We start from the raw sequence: 26836 nt of genomic DNA on the forward strand, positions 1-26836 counted from the left end.
AACAATTTACTGCAAAATGTTTTTTTTTTCTGCTTTACTAAATTACATAAGAGTAATAAAACGTTATATTCTGTAACATTTCATCATTATATATTTTGTGGTTAAAATCCAACTTATTTTAACAATCTTTGATAAAAATAAATTCAGTAATAATAAATCCAAGATTAATAAAGACTTACAAAATTTATAATATGCAAAAATCTTTTTTGAAATAACTTGGTATAATTTTTATTTAGAATATCTACATTCTATATTAGAATGCAATGAAAATTGTCATAGAATTTAATTTTGCACAACAAAAAGACAAAGCCCAAATTGTGTTAAAATTGTGTCAAAAATGATCCACGTGACACAGTGCGATCTTTTGCCAAAAAACGGGACATTTAGAGTAGACAAAAGTAAACTTCAATAAATAAGCTTGTATTTGAAGAAATGATGTAATTTCTTTTGCTTTATCTCGGAAATAACTTAAATTTTGCCTCTGTTAACTTCTAATGTGCATTTGGTAAGTACGTCTTGCTGTTTTGGAGGAGCGAAGCTACACTATTTTTAAAAAATCTATAAAACTTCATAACTTTAGTTAGTATAGGAATATTTTAACAAAATCAACGTCTATGTAAATATTTCTTTAATGCAAACAATGTTTGTGAACAAGAATATAGCGTCAGGTGCACCCAGTTCGAGTCCCGGCATTTTTAGGTAGGTCCAGTATAAGTAAAATAGGACACTTATAAGGCATGTTTTCAAATATTTTTTTACGGATATAAACAACAATAACATAATTTTCAAAACACTTTTGATTTTGTGCTAATACCTTTATTCTAAGTGTAGTTATATTCATTTAAAGTAAGTATAAGAATATAAACACAATTACTATATTATTCCCCACGCAAATTGCTCTCTCTCTCTCTCTCACACGCATATATTATAAGGTTTTAGCAAATATTATAAAAATCCCCAAATTTGAATTTCTGCTGGACCAAAATCAGTTAGAATTACAGTTTTTTTTTTAGTAAACATGAAATTTAGCAAATTCAATTGCTAAAATAAAAGTATTTATAAGTCATCTTTATTTAACAACTCCTTCATCCCTTAAATGTCCATTAAAACCGCGAGAACGGCAAAAATCGTTAAAAATCACGTCAACGGCGGCAAATAACGGCGAAACGGTTCGCCAGAGGCAAATTATGCATTAAACAAGAAAGATCCACCTTAAAAAGTTTGAAAATATTGCAGAGATGACTTTGGGCTCTAAAATGACTCCTTCCCCCTCTAATGAAGGAAAATTTGAAATTAACAAGAACGAAATTGTTCAAACCATGCAATGTAAAATGCTCAATTACTCAAAAACGGCCGGGAGGCCCCAGGTTGTGAAAACTGTTTTATACACAATACATGTTGCATATTATTATTATTATTGCAAAACCCAGGGCCTCCTGGCCGTTTTTGGGTAAAATGGAGAAAACTGATTTTTTGGGGTTAAAAATCTTAATATTTTTGATGAAATTTTCTCACAAAATGTCAATTTACACCACCAAAAAAAATTTTTTTTAAATTTTTCTTTAATTAGACATTGGTACAGGTATCTGAAAAGTACCTCAATCAAAAAATTGTGTAAAAAAATCTGAAAAATCATCAAAACTGAAAAGAAATTTTTCACTACCCTTTTTAAAAATGGCATAAATCCGCCAAAAATTAATATTTTTTCAAAAATTTCTTTTCAAGCTGTTTACTTACTGCCATTATTAGGTCCTAGGATAGATTTTAAATTTTTTGGATGTCCCGATTTTTTTCAAAAGATCGCACTGTACGTGACGTAATAAAATGAGGGAGATGAGAGGATAAGTCGGAAAGAAAACCTCTAAAAAAAAAGATAGATAATTCTTCATTTTTATTACGTCTCATGGACCATTTTGACACAATTTTAACACAATTTGGGCAAACACAAAAACATCGCTTTTATAGATGTTGTCACCCTTGTTTTATTAGATACTATAAATTTTGTTTTAATTCTTTACTGAATGAAGTGGAAAATTAATTGAAATTTGAATTGAAAATTTAGAGTGAGAAAATGGCAAAAGTGTGGGATGTTCCCCATCTGGCGGCTGGAGCAGATAGGCCCGTTTTAGATCCTGAAACGGTAATAATTTTAGAAAAGCAACAGGATGTCTATCTTTCTGTCTGTCAGAGTGTCCGCTTGTTTTCCTTGACAGTGAAGCCTATTATAGGTTTCCCAAGCGAAATTGGAAAAAATACAACCCCCTCCATTTTTACTTCCATCGATCGGGTTCTCCTTAACAGGGTAGCTTTTCATAGGTTCCGGGAAGGTTTAAAACTATTTTCTTGGGGGGTGGGACACCCCCAACCCCCCCAAAAAATGAAAAATCCCCCCACGAAAAAAATGAAATTTTTTTTAACTAAAATTAAAAATGAGTAATTGGGTTATTTAATTCGACTCTCTCCTCCTCAAGTGCCCCTAGAGGCCTCTAGGGGCGTAGCCGCTAGTCTTTTAAAAACTAAAATCGAAACTAGAGTTGCTATGCTTTATAAATTGTACCTTACTTTTAAAGTAATCCTCATGCAAAATTTAAAATCGAGATAACGAATCTAATATATCTAGCATAAACGCACAGACGAAATATCAAAAAGCTTCGCATTTAAAAAAAGTTTTTTTTTTATTTTTTCTCACAGAAGGACGGTTAGACAATTAACCTAATTGTTTAATAGCTGCTTTGGTAAAAATCCTGGCTCGGCAGCTGCGCAAAATCCTCAGATAAATTGTCATTTTATAACTTTAAAATTCAGATGGATGTATAAAGTCGTTCCTAACAGACAATCCAGAATCTCTACAAAGCTTCCAAAAAATGAGCCTTGTGACGTCATAAAAAATGTGGGATGAGGTGAGATGTGGGAAAGGAAACCCCTGAAAAAGAAATGGATCTAATGACGTTACACGGCTCATTTTTCCGGACACTTTGTAGAGCTTCGACAATCCATTTTTTCGGAATTATATATTTTGCAATCATGCGGTTTTAAATTTGAGGCTTATTCGCAGCTTGGGCGTGGCTGCCGAGCACTGATAAAAATGTTGTTTATTTTATAGGTTTATGTTTACAATATGAGATTTTGTCCGTACGCTCAGAGAACAATCCTGGCGCTATTGGCTAAAAATGTTCCATTCAAAGTTATCAACATTAACTTGAAGTAAGTAATTAAAGAATTTAAAAAATGGTCTCTACTACTGTTTTGCACGACATAATGGTTATAAAAGGGGGAATGCCTTGGCCCTAATATTCTTCAGTTAGAACTTCCAAACAAAGGTCGAGCTGTCAAATGATTGGTTGTCTCTTAAATTTTTGGCCTCATAATCAAGCACTTTATTAGCAAGATTTGGTTTAGAGAAACTTCATATTAAGGCCTGTTGGTGTTTCCCATCCTCTGAAAATTATCCAGAAACTGCGTCATAATAGAAGACTATAAAAACAATGTTTCTTTTGCTGCTATGCCATGCATAGCAAGGACTTACAGGCAAAGGACTGGTTATCTGCAAAATTGGTGTAGAATGTACAAACTGCTTTTGATTTATTGGATCTACTGCAGTTTACGGTAAAATATTGCTGGTAACGAATATTGCTAAAATATTATGAATTTTAAAGGCTGCTAGCTGCCAAACGGCTGAACGTACAGATCATGCCCGCACATAGTTTTAAGCAGCATAAAAAGGCCTACAAATAATCTGAAATAGCCATAAATCAATAATGCATAATTATCTTGCAGTGAAGAGAAATGCGCGAAAAAGACCCATTTGACGCGGTTTTTCTTCAGTGAACCTTTCCCTGTGCATCATTGGATCTTGGCTATTCCAGATTATTTGTATGCCTCCTTATGCCGCTTAAAATGGTGTGCGGGTATGATCTGTACGTTCAGCCGTTTGGCAGCTAGCAGCCTTTAAAATTCATAAATTTTTAGCAATATTCGTTACCAGCAATATTTTACCGTGAACTGCAGTAGATCCGATTTATTTAATAAAGTAGTTTTTATGCTTTTCAGTTAAGACCTTGCAAACCAATAAACTAATTGAGCTTCACATAAGTCCCGGTTTAGTTTTAGGCTATTATATTTTTAAATTTATTAAGTATCCTAATCCTAAAAAATAGTATACTATAGCAGCTAGTGTATGTTAATGATAAATAATTAAGATAGTTTTATGCAAATTATATAATAATTTTTTTCATTTCAGGTCCAAGCCTGATTGGTTTGTAGGTAAATTCTTTTTTATTACAACATAATTGAATACAATGAAAATAAATTCAGTCCCAAATGATGATACACAAAATTACCCCTTCGGTAGATTAAAATTATTGATAGACACGTTTGAATACTCAACTTAATTAACCAACCAAAAGTTACTAAATTCACTAAAGTAACTAAACAGATAAGACAATGACCGATAAATTGCGGTACAGTACATCACCAATGATGATACACAAAATTATCCCTTCGATAGATTAAAATTAGTGTTTAAAACGTTTGAATACTCAACTTAATGAGCCAACCAAAAGTTACTAAAATGTCCCCAAAGTTGTTAATCCAAATAATAAGTAAGCGCCATTATAAAACTTTAGGAACTAATGTAACAAACAGTCCATTGTCCACTCTCTCTCTCTCTCTCTGACAAATATCATACACTTGTGACGTCATAATTATCCATCTCCTTTTTTGGGGTTTCCTTTCCCCACTTCTCCTCTCATCCTTCCTTTTTAGACGTATTTTTATTAGGTCACACGTGACATTTTAGTCTTTCTCTCATACTCGGTTTAATTTTCAGAGTCCACCTTTGGTAAGGTTCCCGTGATTCTGTACAAAGGAGAGATTATACCAGAATCTCTCATCACTTCGGATTACGTAGATGAGGTAGGCGTTTTGATCCTTGGCCACGCCACCCTGGAGGCCTCTAGGAGCACTTGGGGGGGGGGGGGGAGTCAATACTCAATACTCAATTATCAATATTAGTTTTAGGATAAAAAAGTAAGATTTTTTGTGTGGGGGGTTGGACATTTTTCCAGGGACAATTCTTCTTGGGATGTTGGTGGTACCCTCCCCCAAAATAGTTATAGACCTTACCTGTACCCATAGGAAGCTTCACTATAAGGAGATCTATAACGGTTTAGTGGTTAACAAGATCCTTTGCTAAACAAAGACAGATGGACATGGTGTTACTTATATGTTAGGATTAAAGTAACATCAATTATGTGTCTACTGTCTATCTTACTGTGTATACAGTATCTATATATATAAATCTATATATTACATACAGTTTTTTTAACCCCTTATCCCTTTAACTTTAATCTTATAACGTTACGTAATGCCAACAATTTTGACAGGTACTCTATTTAGCTGTTCCCTGGACCAAAATTGCATCCTGAGGACCCGACACAGAAAGCAAAGGACCGAGTCTTCCTGGAAATATTCAACAGGTTAGGTAATCACATCAGGGAGGGAGGGGACATTGGGCTATTTATTACACTAGTCCCCAAAGTTTTATAATAACATTTTCTTTTTCGTTGGTTGAACAACTTTGGGGTAAAGGATAATTTTGTGTATCCTCATTGGTTAAGTAATCAATTTAACGGTCATTGTCTTATCCCTTTAGATCTCTGGGTTCACATAGGATGATAACAACAGACTAGTTGCGTATATGTAATAGGAATATTCAATGAAAATTTCAGCTGCCTATCTTCAATAGCAGTCAAGAATGTCACATTTTCTCCCATAGCGTTACGGACTGACTGACGGACAGACAAAGTGAGTTATAGAGTAACTTCGCTAATAAAAAGAAGAAGGGAATCAATAAAGGAACAAGGATGACAACATCCATAAGTAGCGAAGCACAAAATTTCGTGGATGGGACTGACGGTCATGGTTGTTTTCTTCTAACAACGGGAAATTAAATTTTGATATCTATAACTGACAAAAATTTTGAAAATCGAATCATAATCACCAAAGATATGGGGGAAAATGTACAAAATATAAAAAAAAAAACCTGCAAAAAGGCAGTCTGACCATTATTGTTGTTTTCTTTAAACGACGGGAAATTTAATTTTGATATCTTTAACTGAAAAAATTTAAATTTAGCTGAGTAAATCTCATTTCCCCCCTAGCGTTACGGACGGACTGACAGACTGGAGGACGGACGGACGGACAAAGTGAATTATAGAGTAGCTTATAAAAGCTTTATACCTATCATATGGAGAGTATGTCCTCCCTCCCAAGAGAAATCATCCATGGAACAATTATTTTTTTTTACTTTTTATCTCAACTAGCGGGTTCGCCCCTAGCCACTAAGGACTTTGCCCCAAGAGGTAATTTTAAAAAAATTTAAGCTGCCCCAGTAGGTATCAATTTCAAAATTTTTGAGGAAAAAAAAATTGGAACTGTCCTGGACTGGAACAGTATCAAATTCAAAAAAAAAAAAAAATGGGGGGGGATTTTTTTGTTTTTGGGGGAGTTCAGGTGTCCAACCCCCCAAGAAAATAGCTTAAAACCACCACAGGACCAATAAGTATACACCCTGAAGAGTAGAATCCAATCGGTTCAGTGGTTACCGAGATCTTAAGCTTCAGATGGACGGACAGACAGACAGACAGACAGACATCATTCTACTTTGTATTATAGATGGGCAATATCATTTAATTCGATGGTTTAAAAACGACTTAAAGATAAGTTACAAAAGGAGATACGGATATTTTTATGACGTCACACATGACACTTTCTGCATCTTCAAATATCTAAAGAACGTGTCCTAACTTTTGTTATTTTGTTTGAACCCATTCGTGACGAGCTCCCAAAGTTCAAAGTTTTGAATCACCTTGCTTCAACAAAATAGATTTTCTCAATAATTACTCAACAGAATTATAAAAGTAGGGTGTTAAATTGAAGATCTTACAATTTTTGTTAATAATTTTTGTGGCACCTTAAAACCAACTAAATAAGAGTTCTAAAAAAAACCGATTGCATATCTAAATTCTATGGATCATTTTACATCTACTACTTACTAAAAGCATCGACTAGCTATTTTTATAAAAATCACAAAAGTTTTTTCAACTATTTTAGGATGATTATGGCTTACTATAAATGTGCCTTTGCCAAAGATGCCGAAGCCAGGGAAACTACTGTTAAGGTAAGTTGGGAGGGTACCCAAAGTTTTATAGTTATACACTCATTCCATGGCTTTAAAACTTTGGGTACTTTAATTATATCTTGTTTTGTCAGGTGGGGAGGGGACATTGGACTGTAAAATAGCATTGGTAGAGTTTTATGATAAAGATATCACATTCCTTGGCTTGAAAACTTTGAGTACTTTGATTAGATACTGATCGGTAAATCTTAATTAGTCGAACCTAACCAGAATTTTCCAAATTCTCAACAAATAAATTCAATTTACAGAAGGATCTATTTTGTTTATTAGGCTACGTAAATTTATCGTCAATTGTCTTATCCCTTAAGATCCCTAAAACTGCTATAACTAGAGAAATATATGTAGAATATACGTGGATATTATGACAGGGGAAAAATTGTCGTCAATTTAGGTTGCTAACATTGAACTCATTTAGTGTTCCGTAATTTAATCTAGAAGAGGAGAGGGTATGGAGGTTATATCTATTCTAGCCCGCTGCTAGTTTCACTTTATTAGAGAACAAGAAAATGTGGTGTAACATAATAATATATTCATTATTAGAGATAATTTTGATGAAATAATTTTAGGATTTGATTGCAACTATGCAGCCAATTGAAAATGAGATTGAAAAACGAGGCACCAAGTTTTTCTGTGGTGAAAATCCAGGTAAATTTTATACTTTATTGATACTTAAAAATATCTGAAACGGGTAAATTTACAGAACTTGGAAAGATGCCCAAATGAAGTTCTGATGCTATTTTACATGATTAGTCTGATACTAACGTCACTGAAATCTATAACTGAAATAAACATCCCTGGACATATGTATAGCTTCCCTAAAATGGAGAACTCTTTGGTAACAGTAATCTTAAGCTACTAAAAAACCTTAACATTTTATCCTATTGTAGAATATAATAATAGTCATTTATCGCATCGTATCATAGACAGCTTTTCACGGATATTACATTGAAAAATTATATGATTAAACCCAGTTTTGATAGCCCGATTTATTGTTATGATTCTTATTTTTAACGTCCGTGGAAAATTATCTGTAATACAATGCTATACATGATTTTTCAAAATGGCTGAAAACCGGTTATAACCCAGCGGATATTAATCAGTTTAGAAGCAATATGTCTCTTTGTAAGTCTGTTTGTCTATACCGAAGGATCTCGCTAACAGTTGAACCGATCGGGTTCTCCTTAACAGGGTAGCTCCTCATAGGTATCAACATAGAAAGGTTACGTGTTATTTAAAAAAAAAACATGTATAGTGCAATTAGAGGCCTCTAGGGGCATAGCCGCTATTTGTTGATGTAATACTTTTTTTAGGAATGTTGGACTTTATGATGTGGCCCTGGCTAGAGAGACTGCCCATGTTGGACTGCATGGGAATCTCCCTGCCTGAATTCCAGACCCTCAAGGTCTATATGGACAACATGTGGGGCACAGGTAATTCTCCCTTTTCTTGTCACTGGACCTCCCACTATCCGTTTTCCAATGATTTTATATATTGAAGAGCCGTTGCTTTCCCACTTTATGCATTGTTTATGAACATTGAACCCCCCCCCCCCTGGATTTTAAAAATAAATAGAAAATAAGAGAAGGTGATTTTTTATACTATGCCTAGCCCCTGTGGTTGGTGCCCTAACCGTGCAGGGTTACCCAGTGCCAAATATAACATCACCAAAATTGACTTAGAGAAATTGGTTTCTTTAACTAGCAGTATCCAAGCTTTTCAAGTTTTTCTTTTGGTAACATATCCTTATCTGAATTAATAAGACAATTTTGAGGTTTTCCACAGAACACCACCCTCCCCTTTGAGTTAGGATAGGTTATATTATGTACAGGGTCATAGACGTCCAAGAGGGGGGGGGGTTAAAGTGGAAATTTACCCCCCCCCCCATTTAAAATTTACCCCTACCATTTAGGAGGGCGTAAATTTTGGGGGGGGGGTAAAAAAAGCTTGGACGCCTCTGTACAGGGTAGCCTCACAGGGGTAGGGCACACCAGAAATAGGATCCACAAGCATAGGGAGAAAAACTACCCGCAACTTTTGTTCAAAAATGATATAAATGGGAAGGGTAGTTTTTGTGTTCGATATCCATTTTAAGGGAAAGTACCTATTTTTAAAATATTTTAGATGCCGTAAAAGAATATGGTTTATCAACAGAGGATCACTACAAATTCACCAAACAATATGTTGATCAGTTAGAAACTATTGATTATGATTTTCTTATCCCTAAATAATTTTCAATAGCCAGGGATAGGACAATAGCAGACTAATCTTCTTCATTCTCAATTATTTTTGGGTGATTTCTCTTGCGAGATTGTACATAAATATGTGCCTTCCACCATAATATAAGATCAAACTAATAAGTGAGATCTTTCAAATAAGACTTAGAATACATCCTATTACATACAATGTTCCTGATTGGCAAATAAAATGGAAAATAAATAAGAATCCCACATTCTCAATTCTATTATGCAAATCATTGTTCTATTTTTAGCTTGGAAGTTTTATTATCTGCTATTGATCTCTCTCTGATTTTGAAATACAACATCATGATTTTTTAGATGAGGCGTTTTATTTTTAAAGTTAAGTTTATATTCATTTAAATAAAGTTATTTCGCATCCTAATTTATTTTTTCCCCATTAATTTAAAGGGAACAGTACAGTATTATAAAATTTCATTTAACTCTGATAAATTTTTGTTGATGTTCTTTTGTATATTAAAAAAGTAATACCTTAAAAACAACATTTTTCAATTTTGTATTTTAAAAAGGAAAAAATTTACAACAATAATTAATAAATGCTCATTACAATTACCAAAAAAGATGTTTTTCTCTTAAGTAGAATGAATTCTCAGATAATATCCTTTTGGGATATTTGTGAAATTTGCGGTAAAATTTTGTGGATCTGGCAGCGGATGGTTGTCGGGGCTGTCAAATTTCAGCTTTTGCAGCAGGTTGGCGGCGAATAGAAATATTTCATTGCGGGCCAACAGCTCTCCCATGCAGAATCTTTTACCTAAACAAATAATGGATACAGAATCAGTGATCTAAAGGATAAGACTATGGCTGATAAATTGATGTATATCTTTAATGATGACACACAAACTTTTCTGTAGATTAAAATTAGTGATTGAAATGTTTGAACACTCAACTTAGTAACAAACCAATAAAATAGTAAAGTCCACAATGTTGTTAAGCCAACGAATAAGAAAACGTTATTATAAAACTTTGGGGACTTGTGAAATAAACAGCCCATTGTCCCCTCTCTATCTGATATAGAATATACTATGATTTAATGACAGGAGAAAACATGGTTGATGGGGAGGAGGAGTCGTTATTTTAGCCAGCTACAAGTTTCCCTTTATTAGAGTAAATGATAATCTTGTATAAGCACAAAAAATTATGTATACACAAATGGACAAAGTGAGTAATAAAGCACATGTTCACTTGTCATAAAAAAGAAAATATGCGATAACACATATAAATAACGAAACATTGTAATAAAGAATTAGTGTCTTTTTAAGCACACCCGAGCAGACCGACGAACCAAGTAAACTATATACTGTATGTGCATTAGTATAGGTAATATTAAAAAAACTGTCTATCTTATATAGCAGCTAAGAAAATCACATTTTTCAAACAGTGTTAAGTATGGATGGTCAGGCTGACGAACGGATAGACAGAAAGACAAAGTTAATGCTAGAGATGTTTGCTTTAATTTGCATTTTTACAATTTATTTTAAACACAAGAGGTTTGAGGGTTTCTTTGCTCACAAGGCCCTTAAAAGAAAAGCACATTTATGTGCTTCAAGTACATATATAGAACTTACCAATTCCAAAAGGTATGACTCTCTCATTCTTGACAAACTTGCCATCAGTGTCCAGGAACCTTTATAAAGTAATATCTTATTTTTGAATAAACAAATAAGAGACCATAAATACCATTATTTGGAAACGTTTAAAAAGTTTATTATTAATTTATTATTGCATTGAAAGTCAAATGACAATTGACAATACAAAAATCTAAACAAAGATTAGCTGATTGTAAAGTGTAGAACTGGTATGTGATTGCCGCTTAGAACTATGAAAAGTATAATGTCGTCTTTAAGTTGAAAAAATATATTAATTAATAATTTAAATAAATATAATTTTGTTACAACCTTCCAGGGTTGAACTTGTCAGGATCAGTGAAATACTTTGGATCATGCATTATGAAACTTAAATTCACCAGAAACATTGAACCCTAAAAAAGAAAATAGTATTAGTCATCAGGATCTAATTGGATAAATTGATGTACATCTCAAATGATGATACACAAAATGACCCCATCTGTAGATTAAAACTAGTGGTTGGAACCTTAGATCAATGAACATATAAAACAAACCAATCAAAATTCCTAATAATTATTCCCCAAAGTTGTTAAGCTAACGAATAAGAAAACAATTGTATAAAAGTTTGGGGACTAGTGTGATAAACAGCCCAATGTCCCCTCCCTCCCTGATTAGTAATAGATGTTAACCCTTACAGATCGGGCCCCAGTATTCACCAAAAAAAAATTTAGGTCTTTATATTATACACAAAAGTCATAATGAAGAAATTAAGATTTATTTAGATTTTTTTCTAAATTTGGTGCCTCCTAACCGACTTTGACCGGACGCCACGACCGCCACAGACCAGATATCCTTATAAGATCAACTCTTGCCGACGTATGATTACTAAACTTAAACAGTCATGAAGTCGCAACTCTCTATCTTACCTACAAAAAAATGACATTGAAAAACTAGAGGGGGGGGGGGGGGAGGGGTCAATATGACCCCCCCCCTCCGATCTGTAAGGGTTAAGTATATGTCATCTGTAGTCTTTAAGAAAAAAAACAAGGATGATAACATCAACAAGTAGCAAAGAATATAAAATTATGGATGGAGGACAAACCTAGAAAGTTAGCTAAAAAGCATAACTTAAATGGCAATATAATATATTAAATTAGAAATAACGAAAATTTAAGCCCTCTATCTTGAATATTACCTGAGAAAATCACATTTTTCTTTAGCATTACAGACTGATGGATGGACAAACAAAGTGAATTTTAGAGTAGCTTTGCTGATGAAAAAGAAAAACTACCTTTGGGAATCTGTACCCTCCATAGTTGTAATCTTCTGCAAGGTTGTGGGGTAGTGACATGGGCGCTGTACGGGATAATCTTTGTACTTCTAACAGGGTTGCCTTCAATATTTTATTTTCTTTTAGTTGGTACACTAGAGGTCTCATGTGAAAATTAAGGGAAGATATGTAGGTAGTGGTGGGTGGGGGGGGGGGGGGGAAGGGGATGATTTCAATGGGATAAGTCAATTCTTAACTAAAAGTTTTTTTTCCAGAGGCCATTTGAGAAACCTCCCCTAAATTAAAAGAAGCTGTAAAGGAGAACCTTATCAGTGTAGCAGTAAGCTTAAACTACATATAGACAGACAGACATCCTTTTAATGTGAAATAAGAATTTAAAGTATAAATGAAAATAAATTTATTTCTTATTGATTTAATGTACCTAATAAATTTGTAAGACCAGTCAACTACCTCCCCCAAATAGCAAGGTTCCTTTAACAGACTTATACATTTATTATTTTACCATAAGAATATGTAAGCTTTGCATATGCTTTAGTTCAGGTCTGCTTGTCCCAACTACTCGGTTGATTTCTTCACTGCATTTCTCTTGCCAATCCTGAAAGTACCCAAAGTTTTAAAACCAGGTTATCTTATTTGTTAGATCTAAAACTTTGGGTACTTTAAATTAAATTTTGAAAGAGTAATTAAAACTTTATAACCAATCTTGATTTTAATCTAATGTCTTGTTTAAAAATGGAAGCGCTGAAAAGTGCCATGTGACCCGTCATGAAAATCCATCTCTTTATCCATCTCTTTTTTTAGAGGTTTCCTTTTCCACTTCTCCTCTCGTCCCTCCTTTTTAGACGCATATTTAATAGTTTATGACGTCAAACATGACACTTTTCAGCGCTCTTGGAAATGATAACATTGTAACCTGATTAACTGTCATCAGGAGGACAAACCATTTCAAAGTTGTAGATGAAGTCTCTGTAAAATATCAAAATATGTAAGAACTATCGGCTACGCCCCTAGAGGCCTCTAGTGGCACTTTAAATGTTTTTTTTTTTAAAATAATACGTTACCTATCTATGTTGCGTTCAAGTCTCTATGATACCTATCTATGTTGCGTAAAAATATTTTTTTTTGTGATTTCTGTTAAGAGGTTTGTGGTACCCTCCCCCACAATAGTTATAAACCTTCCCAGGACCTATAAGAAGCTACCGTGTTAAGGAGAACCAGATCGGTTCAGCGGTTAGCGAGATTCTTCGGTACAAACACACAGACAAACATCTTGTTACTTTAGTATAATAAGGATATCAAAAATTGCCAAAAGGAAAAAAGATAATTAATTATGACAAATTTGCATTATTATATGAAAGTAACAGGGTGTCTGTCTATAAAATTAAAAAGACTCTTTGGAAACTTTTAGTGAATTTTGATTGGTTGTTTTAATATGTTGATTTTCCAGAGGGTAATTTTGTGTATAATCATTTGGGATGCACATCAATTTATCGGCCATTGTCCTTTCCTTTAGATCCCTTGGTTTCTGTGTTCCAAGTAGTTGAAACATTTGGACACTCAACTTAACGAATCAATATCAATCAAAATTCATTAAAAGCCCCAAAATTGCTAATCCAACAAATAAAAAAACGTTATTATAAAATTTTGGGGACTAGTGTAATAACAGCCCAATATCCCCTCCCTCCCCAATTTTACCTGTTCCCGCATGGAAGAAATCAATTAGAATGGAGGCCAGATCAAACTTGGTAAATGCTCCTGTATTATCAGAATTCTATAAATACAAAATTTATTACATATTTATTCTAGCTGTTACGCCCCTAGAGGCCTCTAGGAGCCCTTATTGGGGGGAGGGAAACGACCGGCCCTCATCTTTCATTTTTAGTTTTAAAAATATTTTGGAGTAATATTTTTTCTAGGGGCGATTTCTCTTGAGAGGGTGTTGATACCCTCACCAAAAAAGTTTCAAACCTTCCCAGGACCTATGAGAAGCTACACTCTAAAGGAGAACCATATCGGTTCTGAAGTTACAAAGATCCTTCGGTACAGACAGAAACAGATCTTGTTACTTTTTTATTTATAAACTAGTGGCTTTGCCCCTAAACTCTTGTGAAAGAAAATAGTCTTAAACCATTATGGCATGATCAAATCTTTCTTAAAAAGAACAGCTCAATTAATCAATTTTAGAGATCTTTATCCTTTGGGGGGAAAAAGGTATCAATTTACATCATAGTGTAATAACTTTTTATGTCTCTTTATATCTTTAACTAGCGGCTACGCCCCTAGAGGCTTCTAGTGACACTTTAAATGTTTGGTTTTAAAAAAATAATACGATACCTTGCAATGTTGCGAAAGAGTCTCTATCAATATTCTACGATACTTTGTAATGTTACGTACCCGGGAACAATGAGAAAGGTACCCTATTAAGGAGAACCCGATCGGTTCAGCGGTTAGCGAGATCCTTCGGTACAGACAGATACAGATCTTGTTTCTTTTTATATAAGGATTATATTTATAAATTAACATTTTTTAAACCAAAGCTTTTTTTTAATTATGATCTGTATGTCCGTCTATACGTAACTAATAGCCTTTATAGTAAATTTAGGCATGTTCACATTGTTCAATTAAATTCAAACTTTGCATGATAATATATTCTAGAAAGCGTAGCAACTGTATTCAATACACTCCTGATCAATAAAATCTCTGAAATTGCCCTAATTAAATTTTTTATATACATATAGACTGACATACATTAGTCTAGTAGCTACGCTTATTAACCCTTAATGGTCGGGGGGGGGGGGGCGTTGAACGCCCCCCAATCCGGTTTTTTCTATCTCATTTTCTGTGTGTGAAAGATAAAGAGCCCAAACTGCGTGACTTTTTAAGTTTGGGTATGACACATAACTGAGAGTTGGAATTTTTTTAATAATCTCCATCCTGGCGGGCACAGGATGCCAGCAAACCTGGCAGGGTCATCCAGGTAAAGAGCAAAAATATTTTTTTAAAATATCCTCTAGTAGTACATCCTTCTATGAAATACAGGTGTTCAAGTTAATTTCAGGTTCCAGGTATGATCCTGCAGGTCCTTGTCCTCCAGGTCTCCAGAAATCTTTAAAAGGCTCCTGTGGCCTCAATTTTTGACTTAGAGACTTCAAATTTTAAACTTAAGCTTTTCTTACACGCCTACATAACGTATTAAAATTTCATAAAGATCCACTGCCGTTTTCCCGCCGACTGCGGCGGCTGGCAGCTGCCAAGTACAGCTGCGGCCGCTGAAATTTATATTTTGACATTTCAAATATAAAATTTACATAAAGATAAACATTTTCTGCAAAAAAATTGTTCTTCTAGCTTCAAAAATAAGAAAATTACAGCCGTTTGAAATTTTTGAGTAAAAAAGGACCTAAAAACAAAGGTTGTTAAATAAAAGGGTGAAGGAAGCGAAAATTGACTTTGACTTACTTAAGGTCGGAAATTCATCATAACACAGGGGACTTGTACAAAAAAATTTAGCCCTCTAGCTCTAATAGGAACTGAGATAATATGGGGGGGCGTTGAACGCCCCCCCCCCCGACTGATTAAGGTGCGGCAAGGGGCCCGACTGTTAAGGGTTAAACCTGTGCTGCTAGATAGACATCAATAAAATCTCTGAGATGGCCCTAATTAAAGTCTTCTTAGGGAAGACTAGACTGATATACATCAGCTATATAGTAGCTACGCTTCTCAAACCTGGGCTGCTAGATAGACATCAATAAAATCTCTGAGATGGCCCCGATTAACATTTTCTTAGCTTTCTTCCAAAATATAGCTTTTCTGTCCTTCACATAGCAAAATCCTCCAAATTATAGCTTTTCTGTCCTTGCAAAATCTGGCATAATATAGACTGACATACATCAGTTATACAGAAGCTACGCTTCTCAAACCTGAGCTTCTAGATAGAAATCAATAAAATCTCTGAGATGACCCTTATTAACATTTTCTTAACTTTCTTCCAAAATATAGCTTTTCTTTCCTTCACATAGCAAAATCCTCCAAGATATAGCTTTTCTGTCCTTGCAAAATCTTGCATAAAAAAGACTGCCATACATCAGTTATATAGAAGCTATGCTTCTCAAACCTGGGCTGCTAGATAGACATCAATAAAATTTCTGAGTTTACGCTTATTAACATTTTCTTAACTTTCTTCCAAAATATAGCTTTTCTTTCCTTCACATAGTAAAATCTAACAAAATATAGCTTTTCTTTCCTTCACAGCAAAATTCTCCAAAATATAGCTTTTCTGTCCTTGCAAAATCTTGCATAATAAAGACTGACATACATCAGTTATATAGAAGCTATGCTTCTCAAACCTGGGCTGCTAGATAGACATCAATAAAATTTCTGAGATTACGCTTATTAACATTTTCTTAACTTTCTTCCAAAATATAGCTTTTCTTTCCTTCACATAGCAAAATCCTCCAACATATAGCTTTTCTGTCCTTGCAAAATCTTGCATAATAAAGACTGACATACATTAGTTATATAGAAGCTACGCTTCTCAAACCTGAGCTGCTAGATAGACATCAATAAAATCTCTGAGATGGCCAGGGTCAAAAGTTTTCTCATGATCTTCAATAATGTTTAACAGATACTCTTTGTGCTCCTAAATATATTTCTAGTATGGCTAAGAAACCGATTAATGTCCAGTGGTTCTCAGCCATATTCAAAAATCATGCATAGCATCTTTTTGCAGACAGTTTCCTAATTATCAAAAAATTCATAAAATTTAAACCAGTTTTCTCTGCCTCGGAGCTAACAAAACTGGTTTTAATCTTTTATTTTTTTCATTTCAATATTAGTCGAAAGCTGTCTATAATACGATGAGATGAATAACTAGTACAGTTAGAAATTCAGGCAAAGGTTGTGTAATAAAAATTATAAATTTTTGCATATGATAAATAAAATAACTTTTGTAAAATTAAGGATATTGTTGATTGTACCTATAGTATATGTAAAGCCGGAAACAGTTTTATAAAGATCTTGGGAAATGCCTTAGCAAAGAAAGAACCTAGTAATACCGTCTAACTTTTTATCTTTGTGACGTAACAAAAATCGAAGGATGAGAGGGGAGGTGGGAAAGTAAACCCCTAATAAAGAGATGGATTTTTGTTAGTCACAAAGTCCCCATCGAGCACAGGAATCCCCCCTTCAAATTTGAAACTAAGATTAGGGGGTTAGTTTTTTTTATGTTTTTGCTAAATATAACCCAACCTAACCTGACCTTAGAAAGTTTTTTAAGTAATTTTAAAATTTGGGGGAGTGTTTGCTCGACTAGATACTATGGGGGAAACCATCAGTAATTAGAGCACAGTTTATGCTAGGTTTAGTTTAAATAACCCGGAATTTAGCCGGAAGATTCATTTTTTATAAAACTTACCTTTAATACATTGGCTCTCTCTGACATACCAGTAATGCCGGGAAATAACTTGAGAATTATGGCTGGAAACGAGTGGGACAACTAAGGTTTATAAGGAGGATATATCAAATAATTTCCAATTTCTAATCCTTATATAAAAGTAACAGGATGTCCGTCTGTCTTTGTGGACAATATTGCTAATCACTTAGCTAATATGGCTCTCCTTTACAGAGAAACTTACTTCAGGTCCAGGGAAGGTTTATAACTATTTTTGAGGGGTACTTTATCAAGAGAAATCATCCCTTGCAAAAAATACATGTCAAAAAAAAGTTTTTTTTACGTTAAAAAAAAATAGATTAATTTCATATCCCTCCTTGTTTGTCATGAGGGATAGTCATTGCAATCAGGGAGGGAGGGGAAATTAGGCTGCTCATTACAATAGCCCCCAAAGTTTTATAATAGTTATTTCTCGCATCGTATTATAAACAGCTTTTTTAACCCCGAGGTGCCGAAGGCACGGGCTAAAAAAAACTGATTTTAATCTTATGATTGTACATTTTTATATTCGTAGAAAGCTGGATATAATACGATGCTAGACATAGTTTTTTCGTATGGATGAGAACCGGTTCCTATCCACCGGATTCGAATGAATACGAGAATAGTTATTTCTCGTATCGTATTATAAACGGCTTTCCGCGGATATAGAGTGTACAATTATAAGATTAAAACTAGTTTTTTTAGCCCCGAGGTGCCGGAGGTACATTTCTATATTCGTAGAAAACTGGATATAATACGATGCTAGACATAGTTTTTTCGTATGGATGAGAACCGGTTCCTATCCACCGGATTCGAATGAATACGAGAAAAAACGTTTCTTAATCTTTGGCTTTACAACTTTTATTGAATTTTGATTGTAAACTAAAGGGGTAATTTTGTGTATCATAATAACAATGAGGATAATATGTCAGCTTTTTTTATTGCCATTGATTATTAATGTTCACCGAATTTTGCTTCTTTTGACAGGGAATATTTTGAAATGGATTTATTATTACTTGAATCTTGCACCAGATTATCATGTACTCTGGTATAGTGTAACTTGTAGCTAGCTAAAATAACGATCCCTCCAATCCATCCCCTCTGCACAATCCCCTCCCCTCATAATGGATAAACTAACAGACCAATAAATGATGTCCATGAAAGCAACCTAAATTAAATACAATTTTCCCCTGTGATAATATCCACGTAAATTAATTTTGATATTGCTTTTCCCTGAGGTTTGGTGAATAAATAGTTTACAAGCTCAACCATTCTTTCTCCTTTGGCGTCGTTGATTCTAAATAATAAATGTATAAGTATAGATGTTTAACCTGGTCCAAGTGGTGGAGACCTTTTTCGTAATTTTTCCGACTCTCGGCTTATTTTCAAAGACCCAATTGAAAGTCGGCACAGGGTGAACCGAGATATATATAGCTTGTGAACTCTCTATTCTCTTACTTAAGTTCAAAGATAATTTTTTAACATCTGTTAAAAAAATGGTTCCCATTTCTTAAAAAAAAGTTTTATAATTAAGTTATTAATAGGTATTATCATTATGTTAGGCCTGTTAGAATTATCCTATCAACTCTATGATCATTAAGTCCATTTAGAACACGATATTTTGAATAATATAATAATCCTATTTTCTTTACTTTTAAAATATTGATTCCTGGACCAATTAAGTATAATGATATAAACGCAGCATTAATATCACCAAGTCTTACAATGTAAGTTTAAAATATGAAAATAAAATGTAAAACAATTACCTAGAGTTTGCCACCATTTGCCAGAGAATATTAATTATAGGAAGATTAAAATCATGTTCTATAAAAATATCTCCTTTCTCTGTCAGATATCTTTCTATCATCTCATCAATTTCTGGAAAAAAATTGTAATGATTATACTAGATATTTTTGGCCACCATAATATTTGCAACCTTACCTCGTAAAGGCGGGATTCTCCTTCGATTTTTCATCTGCTTGTAATGGGATGCGATACTCTAACACATAATGATTCGCGCCTGTTTATGGGCCAATAGATTCCCCCTACCCTAACTATTTTTGTTGGGCACCTGACATAACAGCAGTTGCAACCATTTTTAACGTCATAATGATTAGTTATGACACGGAGTCGGGTCGAGGAACCTATCACCTTCCCGACGAGAGAAAACTATTTTCTTTTCTTTTACTGTCTTTTCTACTTCTTTAAAAAAAAGTAATAGGATATCTGCCTGTGTTAAGCTTAAGGATCTCGCAATCCGCCGAACCGTTAAGTTTCTCCTTTTCAGTGAAGCTTTTCATATGTCCAGGGAAGGCTTAATACTATTTTGGGGCAAGAAAGCTTCCCCCTCACAAAAATATTTCGCCCCTAGAATAAATAACTCCACCACATTGTTTAAAACTTTTTCTTAAAACTTAATTTGAAAATGGTGGGTCTCATTATTGCCCCCCCCCCCCCTCCTTTTCCTTTTCCTTTACTAAAGTGCCTCTAGAGACCTGAATCTAATAAGATATTACCTAAATTCATTGCTCCTTCCATTGATTGCTTTCCAAATCCGAAGTCTCTATTGAGTTTTAACAATGTTTTTGCTGTTGACATTGAAAATGTTTTAAAGGTAGTATGTTTTTCAACCTATTTTTAAAAAAATTACACTATTCTAAGACATGAAGATATATTTCGATTTTAGCAATCATTTTCAATTCATTTTGTCTAAAAAAAATATAGGTATGAGACATTAGATAACAGCAAATATGATCAAAGATGTTAAACATACTTTTATATAGAACATGTCACAAATTATTTTGAATCTTAGGTATCACGAGAAAATAGAAATGACAACTGAAAAAGTTTGAAAAAAAAGTTTAAAACATTAGTTTTTTAAAAGGAGGAGTAGGGAATAATTCATTGACAATGTTAACAAAATTGGTTTTTAACCTACATGAAGCATTTATATAGATTAGAGCCTTGTTCACAAAAGACATAGGTCAACCTTTGGAAATTATAGGTCGACCTAAAGAAGCTCTAGGTTGACTGATTTTATAAAGGCATTTATTAGTTGTACTTGTTTAGGTAGACCTACAGAATAAATCGGTTGACCTCTAAAAGTTGTTTGTGAACTGGGCAAAGAACTCCATTCTTCCAGCAGAATTAAATGGATAGACAAATAAACAGATATTAAAATTCAATACTAATTAAATTGTTGCATTTCTATTTAAAATTGGAAATATGCTTTTAATCTTTAGCTTTTAATTTTTTAGGGTTTAATTGTCCTTAATGGCAAGACTCAAATGCGTTAGCCACATCAAAACAAATGTTTTCCTAAGAGTTCTAAGAGAGAATCTCCTTTGATGGCTCCAGCCTTCTCCATTATTGAAAATTATTCCGGTACCAACACCTAATGAAAGTTTCATTTTAAGAAAGATCCTTCCAACAGTATTTTTTTTACATTAAAGAATGTTAATTTTTTCGTGACTGTCCAAAAATACTTGCAAAGGCGCAATTATGTTTCAATTTTGTCTTAAATCTGCAATTTTGTGTCTGTATGATAAGTCATCAACAGCTTATTGATTACTCTTGATGTAAGTTCTCAATTATGAGAAAGCAAATAACCCATCATGAAGATAAAAGTATCAATTGAAAAGTTTATACACTGTTAGTTTGGACCAATCAATCAAGCTTTAATAAAAGTATCCAATTGTTTTAAGCTAGCTAATATAATATATGGTAATATAATATTTTAGAGCCCATTGTCCCCTCCCTCCTTGATTATTTTTAGGTAAAAATTGTAGACTTAACACTGAAGTAGCTAAAAAATAACTCACCATTTTCAAAGAACCTAAAGTTCTTGATGAAATAATTAGCATCCCTCTGTGAGAATACGTCTTTGGAAAAGAGTTCTTTGGCTAGATCAACATCATTCACAATAAAGATATCTTGCTGGACAGCCTGCAAATAATTGAATGTATCAAATATTTTCCAGTATGGCTCCAAAACCGATTAATATCCGCTGGATTAGAACCGGTTCTAAGTCATACTGAAAAATCATGTATTATATCCAGGTTTCTACGAATATAAAAATGTACAATCATAAGATTAAACCAGTTTTTTGTTAGACTGTTCCTTCGGCATCTCGGTGCTAACAAAACTAGTTTTAATTTTATATAATTTTCATATCCGCGGAAAGTTTATTATATAAAGTAGTAAGCTTTTTTTTGTCTGCAATATAGGATCTCTTTTACCGATATGTTTCTTCTTTTCAGGATTGCTTCTCATGAGACCTTGGAAGATTTATAACTATTTTTTTTTTGGGGGGGGGAGGGGTTACCACCGCCCTCCTAATACAAATCACCCCTAGAAAAAAATGCCCCCCCCCAGCAAAATTTTTTATAACCTTTTATTTTTCAAACTACAATTGAAAGTGTTGGGTAACTCCCCCCCTCTGTCAAGGGCCCTTAATATCCTCTAGGAGCGTAGGCGGTAGCACATATATTGTATACAGTACCTGTATCATGGAAATGGGATGGCGTGTAACCGAGTTCTGAAGAACCCAGTCAACCTTAAATATTATAACATTAATACAAGTTTTAAGTTGTTGCTTGGGCTTAATTTCTAAGGGCTAAGGGAAGTAGTTTTACCCCTATTTACCTCGTTAGTGAGCATTTGTAAAATTGTTATTAAAATTAGCAAGGGTATAAGCTAGCGCAAGGTTTAGACCCCCGCAGGAGCTAGGGTTTAAAGTATATTATGAAGGTGTATAATCTTGTGGATTGGAATTTAAATAAAGACTATCTATATGCAAAATAGAATTTCAGCTTATTTTTTCGTGATTCTAGGGGGCAACACATCGTAGTAAAGACGACCTTTTTGTCCGCCCTCCAAATATTATTTTAGATTTATTTCACTCGTTGGCTATATCTTATTCCTGATATAAATTGCAGTTTTAATTCAACATTATAATACTCTCGCTTATCTTTTTATTTATTGTTTAATTAAAATAAACAAAGAATGTAAAAAGTGAAAATTCGTTCTTGAGGGAGGATGATGGAAATAGAAAAAATATATCTAACCTGCCCCCTTTTTCTTTCAAGGAACGGCAAACTGCCAATTAGGGGTATTCTTCGAGGTCCAGGAAATCTAAAATAAAATAAAAGAAAAAAGGTTTTATTCCGAATGCAGCAGATACAGCCGCGCAGCTTCAAAGCCACCTAATACTATTACATTTTTCCCGGCCGCAACAGTCCCTCATTATGAAGCATCTAATTATATTGCCAATAAAAAATGACGTCATACAATACAAATGACCAATTAAAGGCCAATATACATTTTAATTGATGCAATGGTAAAATATTTACCGGCCTATCATTAGTCATTAGTATTGTATGATGTCAATATTTTTTAGGCACTATTAGCTGCTTCTCTCATCATACCCCCCCCCCCCCCCTTTAAATAAAAAGCTTGGATGTCCTTGATGTCCCATTACCTGTTTCTTTGCCATATATAAGCTGCCAACGTTATAACAAATATTCCTATTATCAAAAGCATTCTAAATTCTAAATATGATAGTTGTACATGAATATGATTTATTATCACCTGGATCTTACACCAAATTATCTTGTACTCTTATAAAGTAAACCTTTTAGCTGGCTTAAATAACCATCCCCTCACATACACCCCCATTACCCCATTCCCTTACTGGATGAAAAAAACTGACCATTAAATGATGTCCATTTTAGCAATCTAAATTGGCGACAATTTTTACCCTGTCACAAAATCAACGTATATTCTATATCCTTTTATATATTCTACTAGCGGCTGCGCCCCTAGAGGCATCTAGTGGCACTTTAAATGTTTTTTTTATATTTAAATATGTCTATGTTGCGTTTGACGTTTATATTTCGTTGAACTCTCTTTGTTAAATCGAGAAACGTAAATTTTTTTTGATTGTTTGTGATTTCTCTTGGGAGGCTGGTGGTAACTTCCCCCAAAATAGTTATGAATCTTCCCGGGACCTATGAGAATCTACCCTGTTAAGGAGAAACCGATCGGTTCAGCGGTTAGCAAGATCCTTCGGTACAAACACACAGACAGACAAACAGACATCCTGTTACTTTAGTATAAGGATAAATTTGTGATGAGAATCTCTTGTACTCTGCACTGTACAGAAACTAATCCATAACTATTGAAATTTAAATTCTTCTTGTTACATGTAATATCTAAGAATATTAAATGAACAAGGATGACAACATTATAAATACTGGATTAATATGGTAGAGCGATTCCTCTTTGTTTTATCTGCTTTCTATATTTAGTAGTACATAAAAACGTCACATTTGTCCAGGCCTAAGGGCTGTTTATTACACTGGTCCCCAAAGTTTTATAACCACGTTGCCTTATTTGTTTACTTAACAACTTTGGGGACTTTTATTGATTTTTGATTGGTTGGTGCATTAATTTGAGTATCTCAACGTTTCAACCGTTATATGGTATCTACAGAAGTGGTAATTTTGTGTTTCATCATTGAGGATGAGTCATTGTCTTATCCCTTTAGATTCCCGCATTTGTCCCTGACAAAAAAGTAAATAATAGAGTAGTTTCGCTGCTAAAACTTGAGTGGGTGATAATCAGAATTTAACAACTATAATTCTTTCTTGTAAAGTAATTACAAGTCATTAGTATGATGTCAAATGTAAATATAGAAAAAATCCTAGTTTAATCCTTAAACAAGAGTTTAACAGAGGTGAATTCTTAAAAAACTTTTTTGGCTTACTGCCTCACTAACACAATGAGGCAAAATTATCCCCTCTAAATTTTTAGCGAGCCTCAATAATTTTATTGAATTTTTAGTGAGGCAAGAGTTTTTTAAGAATCAACCTCAGTTCAAAAAATGTTAGGTTAGGTTTCTTTTCAATTTTTGAATAATAGAAAGTCCGGCACAGTTTGGCTTCGAAACTGATTGATATCCGCTGGATACTAAAATACTAAAAAATCATGTATTGCATCGTTTTACAGACTATTTTCTTCGATAAATAAAATAAAAACATAAAATTATTACCAGCCCATTTTTAAATAACATAATAGTTATTTCTTTCATCGTATTATAAACGGCTTTCCGCGGGTATAGAATGTACAATTATAAGATTAAAACTAGTTTTTTTAGCCCTACGGTGCCGAAGGCACCGGCAAAAAAAAACTAGTTTTAATCTTATGATTGTACATTTCTATATTCGTAGAAAACTGGATATAATACGATGCTAGACATAGTTTTTTCGTATGGATGAGAACCGGTTCCTATCCACCGGATTCGAATGAATACGAGAAAGACCTTTACAGTATGGCTTAGTCAACAATACTAAAAAATTATGTATAGCATCGTATTACAGACAATTTTCCTCGATAATTAAAATAAAATCATAAAATTATTACCAGGACTTCAGCCCCTCGGGTCTAACAAAACTGGTTTTAATTTTATAATTCATCATTTAAATATCCGCGGAAAGCTGAGTATAATACGATGCGATATATAACTATTTTACATCTCTATAAAAATTTTTTTTTTAAAGAATAAATAAAAGTGTATAGAAGCTAACAAAGGTACTCTACAATTCACTTTGTCTGTCCTTCAGTCTGTCCCTAACACCGTAGGAGAAAAATGATTTTCTCAGCTGCTAGAGAAGATTGACACTGAAATATCCATTAAAGGCTATTATAAATTTCGAATTGTCGGTTTATTAAGTTGAGTGTTCAAACATTTCAATCACTAATTGTAATCTACAGCAGGGGTATTTTTGTGTATAAGGGATAAGACAATAGCCAATAAATTAATGTACATTCCCAATGATATCACTTTCTGTAGATTACAATTAATGGTTGAAAAGTTTGGACACCCAACTTGGGGATCCAACCAAGTAAAATACAATAAAAGTCCCCAAAGTTCTTAAGCCAATGAATAAGAAATCATTATTATAAAACTTTGGGGACTGATGTAATAAACATCCAAATGTCCCCTCCCTCCCTGTATGTAAAAAAACAAAAACAAAAACTAAAAGTGTACACTTTACTGCACATAGAAACACTTTTGTGCGTATTTAGTTGTTAGCAAGTTTTAACTTGACTGGTGCTAGGATTTGTCCGCTTATCTTTACTAATCAGGGAGTAAGGGAGGGACAATGGATCGAATAATCAATTTTTAGGAGTCTCAGACTTTGGGTACTGGCTTAAAGGGAATGTGCAAGAATTTAGCAGTTTCTGACTGACTTTGGGTACTTGCGGAAAGAATGCCGCTAACTCGTTTGTTAGTTTAGTATATTGCAGACAAGTATCAATAAACTTTGTTTGTTATGATATGACTGGTTTTAACAATTTTTTTCTCTCCAGGAAATATCCTTTCATAGATAAAAACTTTATTGTGATATTTGTTTAATAAACAATTAAATTTTGGGTTATGGGGCTATGGGTTGAATGGGTTCCAGGGAGATTTTTCTAGTTATCAATTACATAATGGTTACGTCAGTCTGGTGTGCTGGTAATATAATTTTCAAATGAATGCTTTTTTCTTGGAACTTTCTTCTTATTTTATTATTTTCTGTATTGTATGAACTCTCCCTTTAAAATTTCCTCCATATTTGCTGGATTAATCTGGATGTCAAGGTCTTTCATCAAATACTCTTAAATTGAATTAATTGCCCATTGTCCCCTCCCTTACTCCCTGTTTACTAATAGAGATAATATAGAGACATATTTTTTAAATCAGCCAATAGGAAAACCGAGGAGCAACAACCCGGGCATACTGTTGGTTAGAAAATGTACATAATTTAGTGATAAATGTTATAAATAAACGCATTACTTATGATAAACTTGCTTGGTTAACTTTGCTATAGGTTAACTTATATCGTATAAAAGTTTCTCCACTTTTTTAATGTAAAGCATATGACCAGAATGTGTATTATAATAAAGTAATAGGATGTTTGTCTGATTGTCTGTAACAAAGGATCTTGCTAACTGCTGAATCGATCGGGTTCTCCTTAACAGGGTTGCTTCTCATAAGTCCTGGGAAGGTTTATAACTATTTTTGGGGAGGGTACCACCACCTTCAAAGAT

The 26836-nt window shown here is 33.7% G+C and overlaps 2 protein-coding genes across 2 annotated transcripts; one reads left to right on the plus strand and one right to left on the minus strand.

The window, feature by feature from the left end:
• The first annotated feature begins 1998 nt into the window (after positions 1-1998).
• LOC145333006 (glutathione S-transferase omega-1-like) lies at positions 1999-10013 on the plus strand. Its single transcript, XM_080178131.1, has 9 exons — positions 1999-2140; positions 3104-3204; positions 4241-4263; positions 4829-4914; positions 5398-5477; positions 7114-7180; positions 7765-7843; positions 8509-8628; positions 9320-10013. Exons 1-9 carry the CDS (start codon positions 2072-2074, stop codon positions 9424-9426), a joined length of 732 nt encoding a protein of 243 aa, XP_080034257.1. The 5' UTR covers positions 1999-2071; the 3' UTR covers positions 9427-10013.
• A 12-nt stretch (positions 10014-10025) lies between these two features.
• Positions 10026-23338, minus strand: LOC145333228 (cytochrome P450 2J6-like). The gene is made up of 17 exons (XM_080178368.1): positions 23220-23338; positions 22807-22873; positions 22242-22295; positions 21562-21685; positions 21005-21134; positions 20257-20303; positions 19507-19618; positions 18968-19037; positions 17726-17806; positions 16853-16951; positions 14008-14083; positions 13226-13278; positions 12815-12907; positions 12313-12414; positions 11352-11434; positions 11022-11080; positions 10026-10207 (listed from the first exon to the last, which is right to left on the minus strand). The coding sequence occupies exons 1-17, from the start codon at positions 23279-23281 to the stop codon at positions 10026-10028; spliced, it is 1494 nt and encodes a 497-aa protein (XP_080034494.1). The 5' UTR covers positions 23282-23338.
• Positions 23339-26836: the final 3498 nt, after the last annotated feature.

This window comes from Acartia tonsa, chromosome 12 (assembly GCF_053477335.1).
Source record: "Acartia tonsa isolate MP-2025a chromosome 12, ASM5347733v1, whole genome shotgun sequence".
Taxonomy (NCBI): domain Eukaryota; kingdom Metazoa; phylum Arthropoda; class Copepoda; order Calanoida; family Acartiidae; genus Acartia; species Acartia tonsa.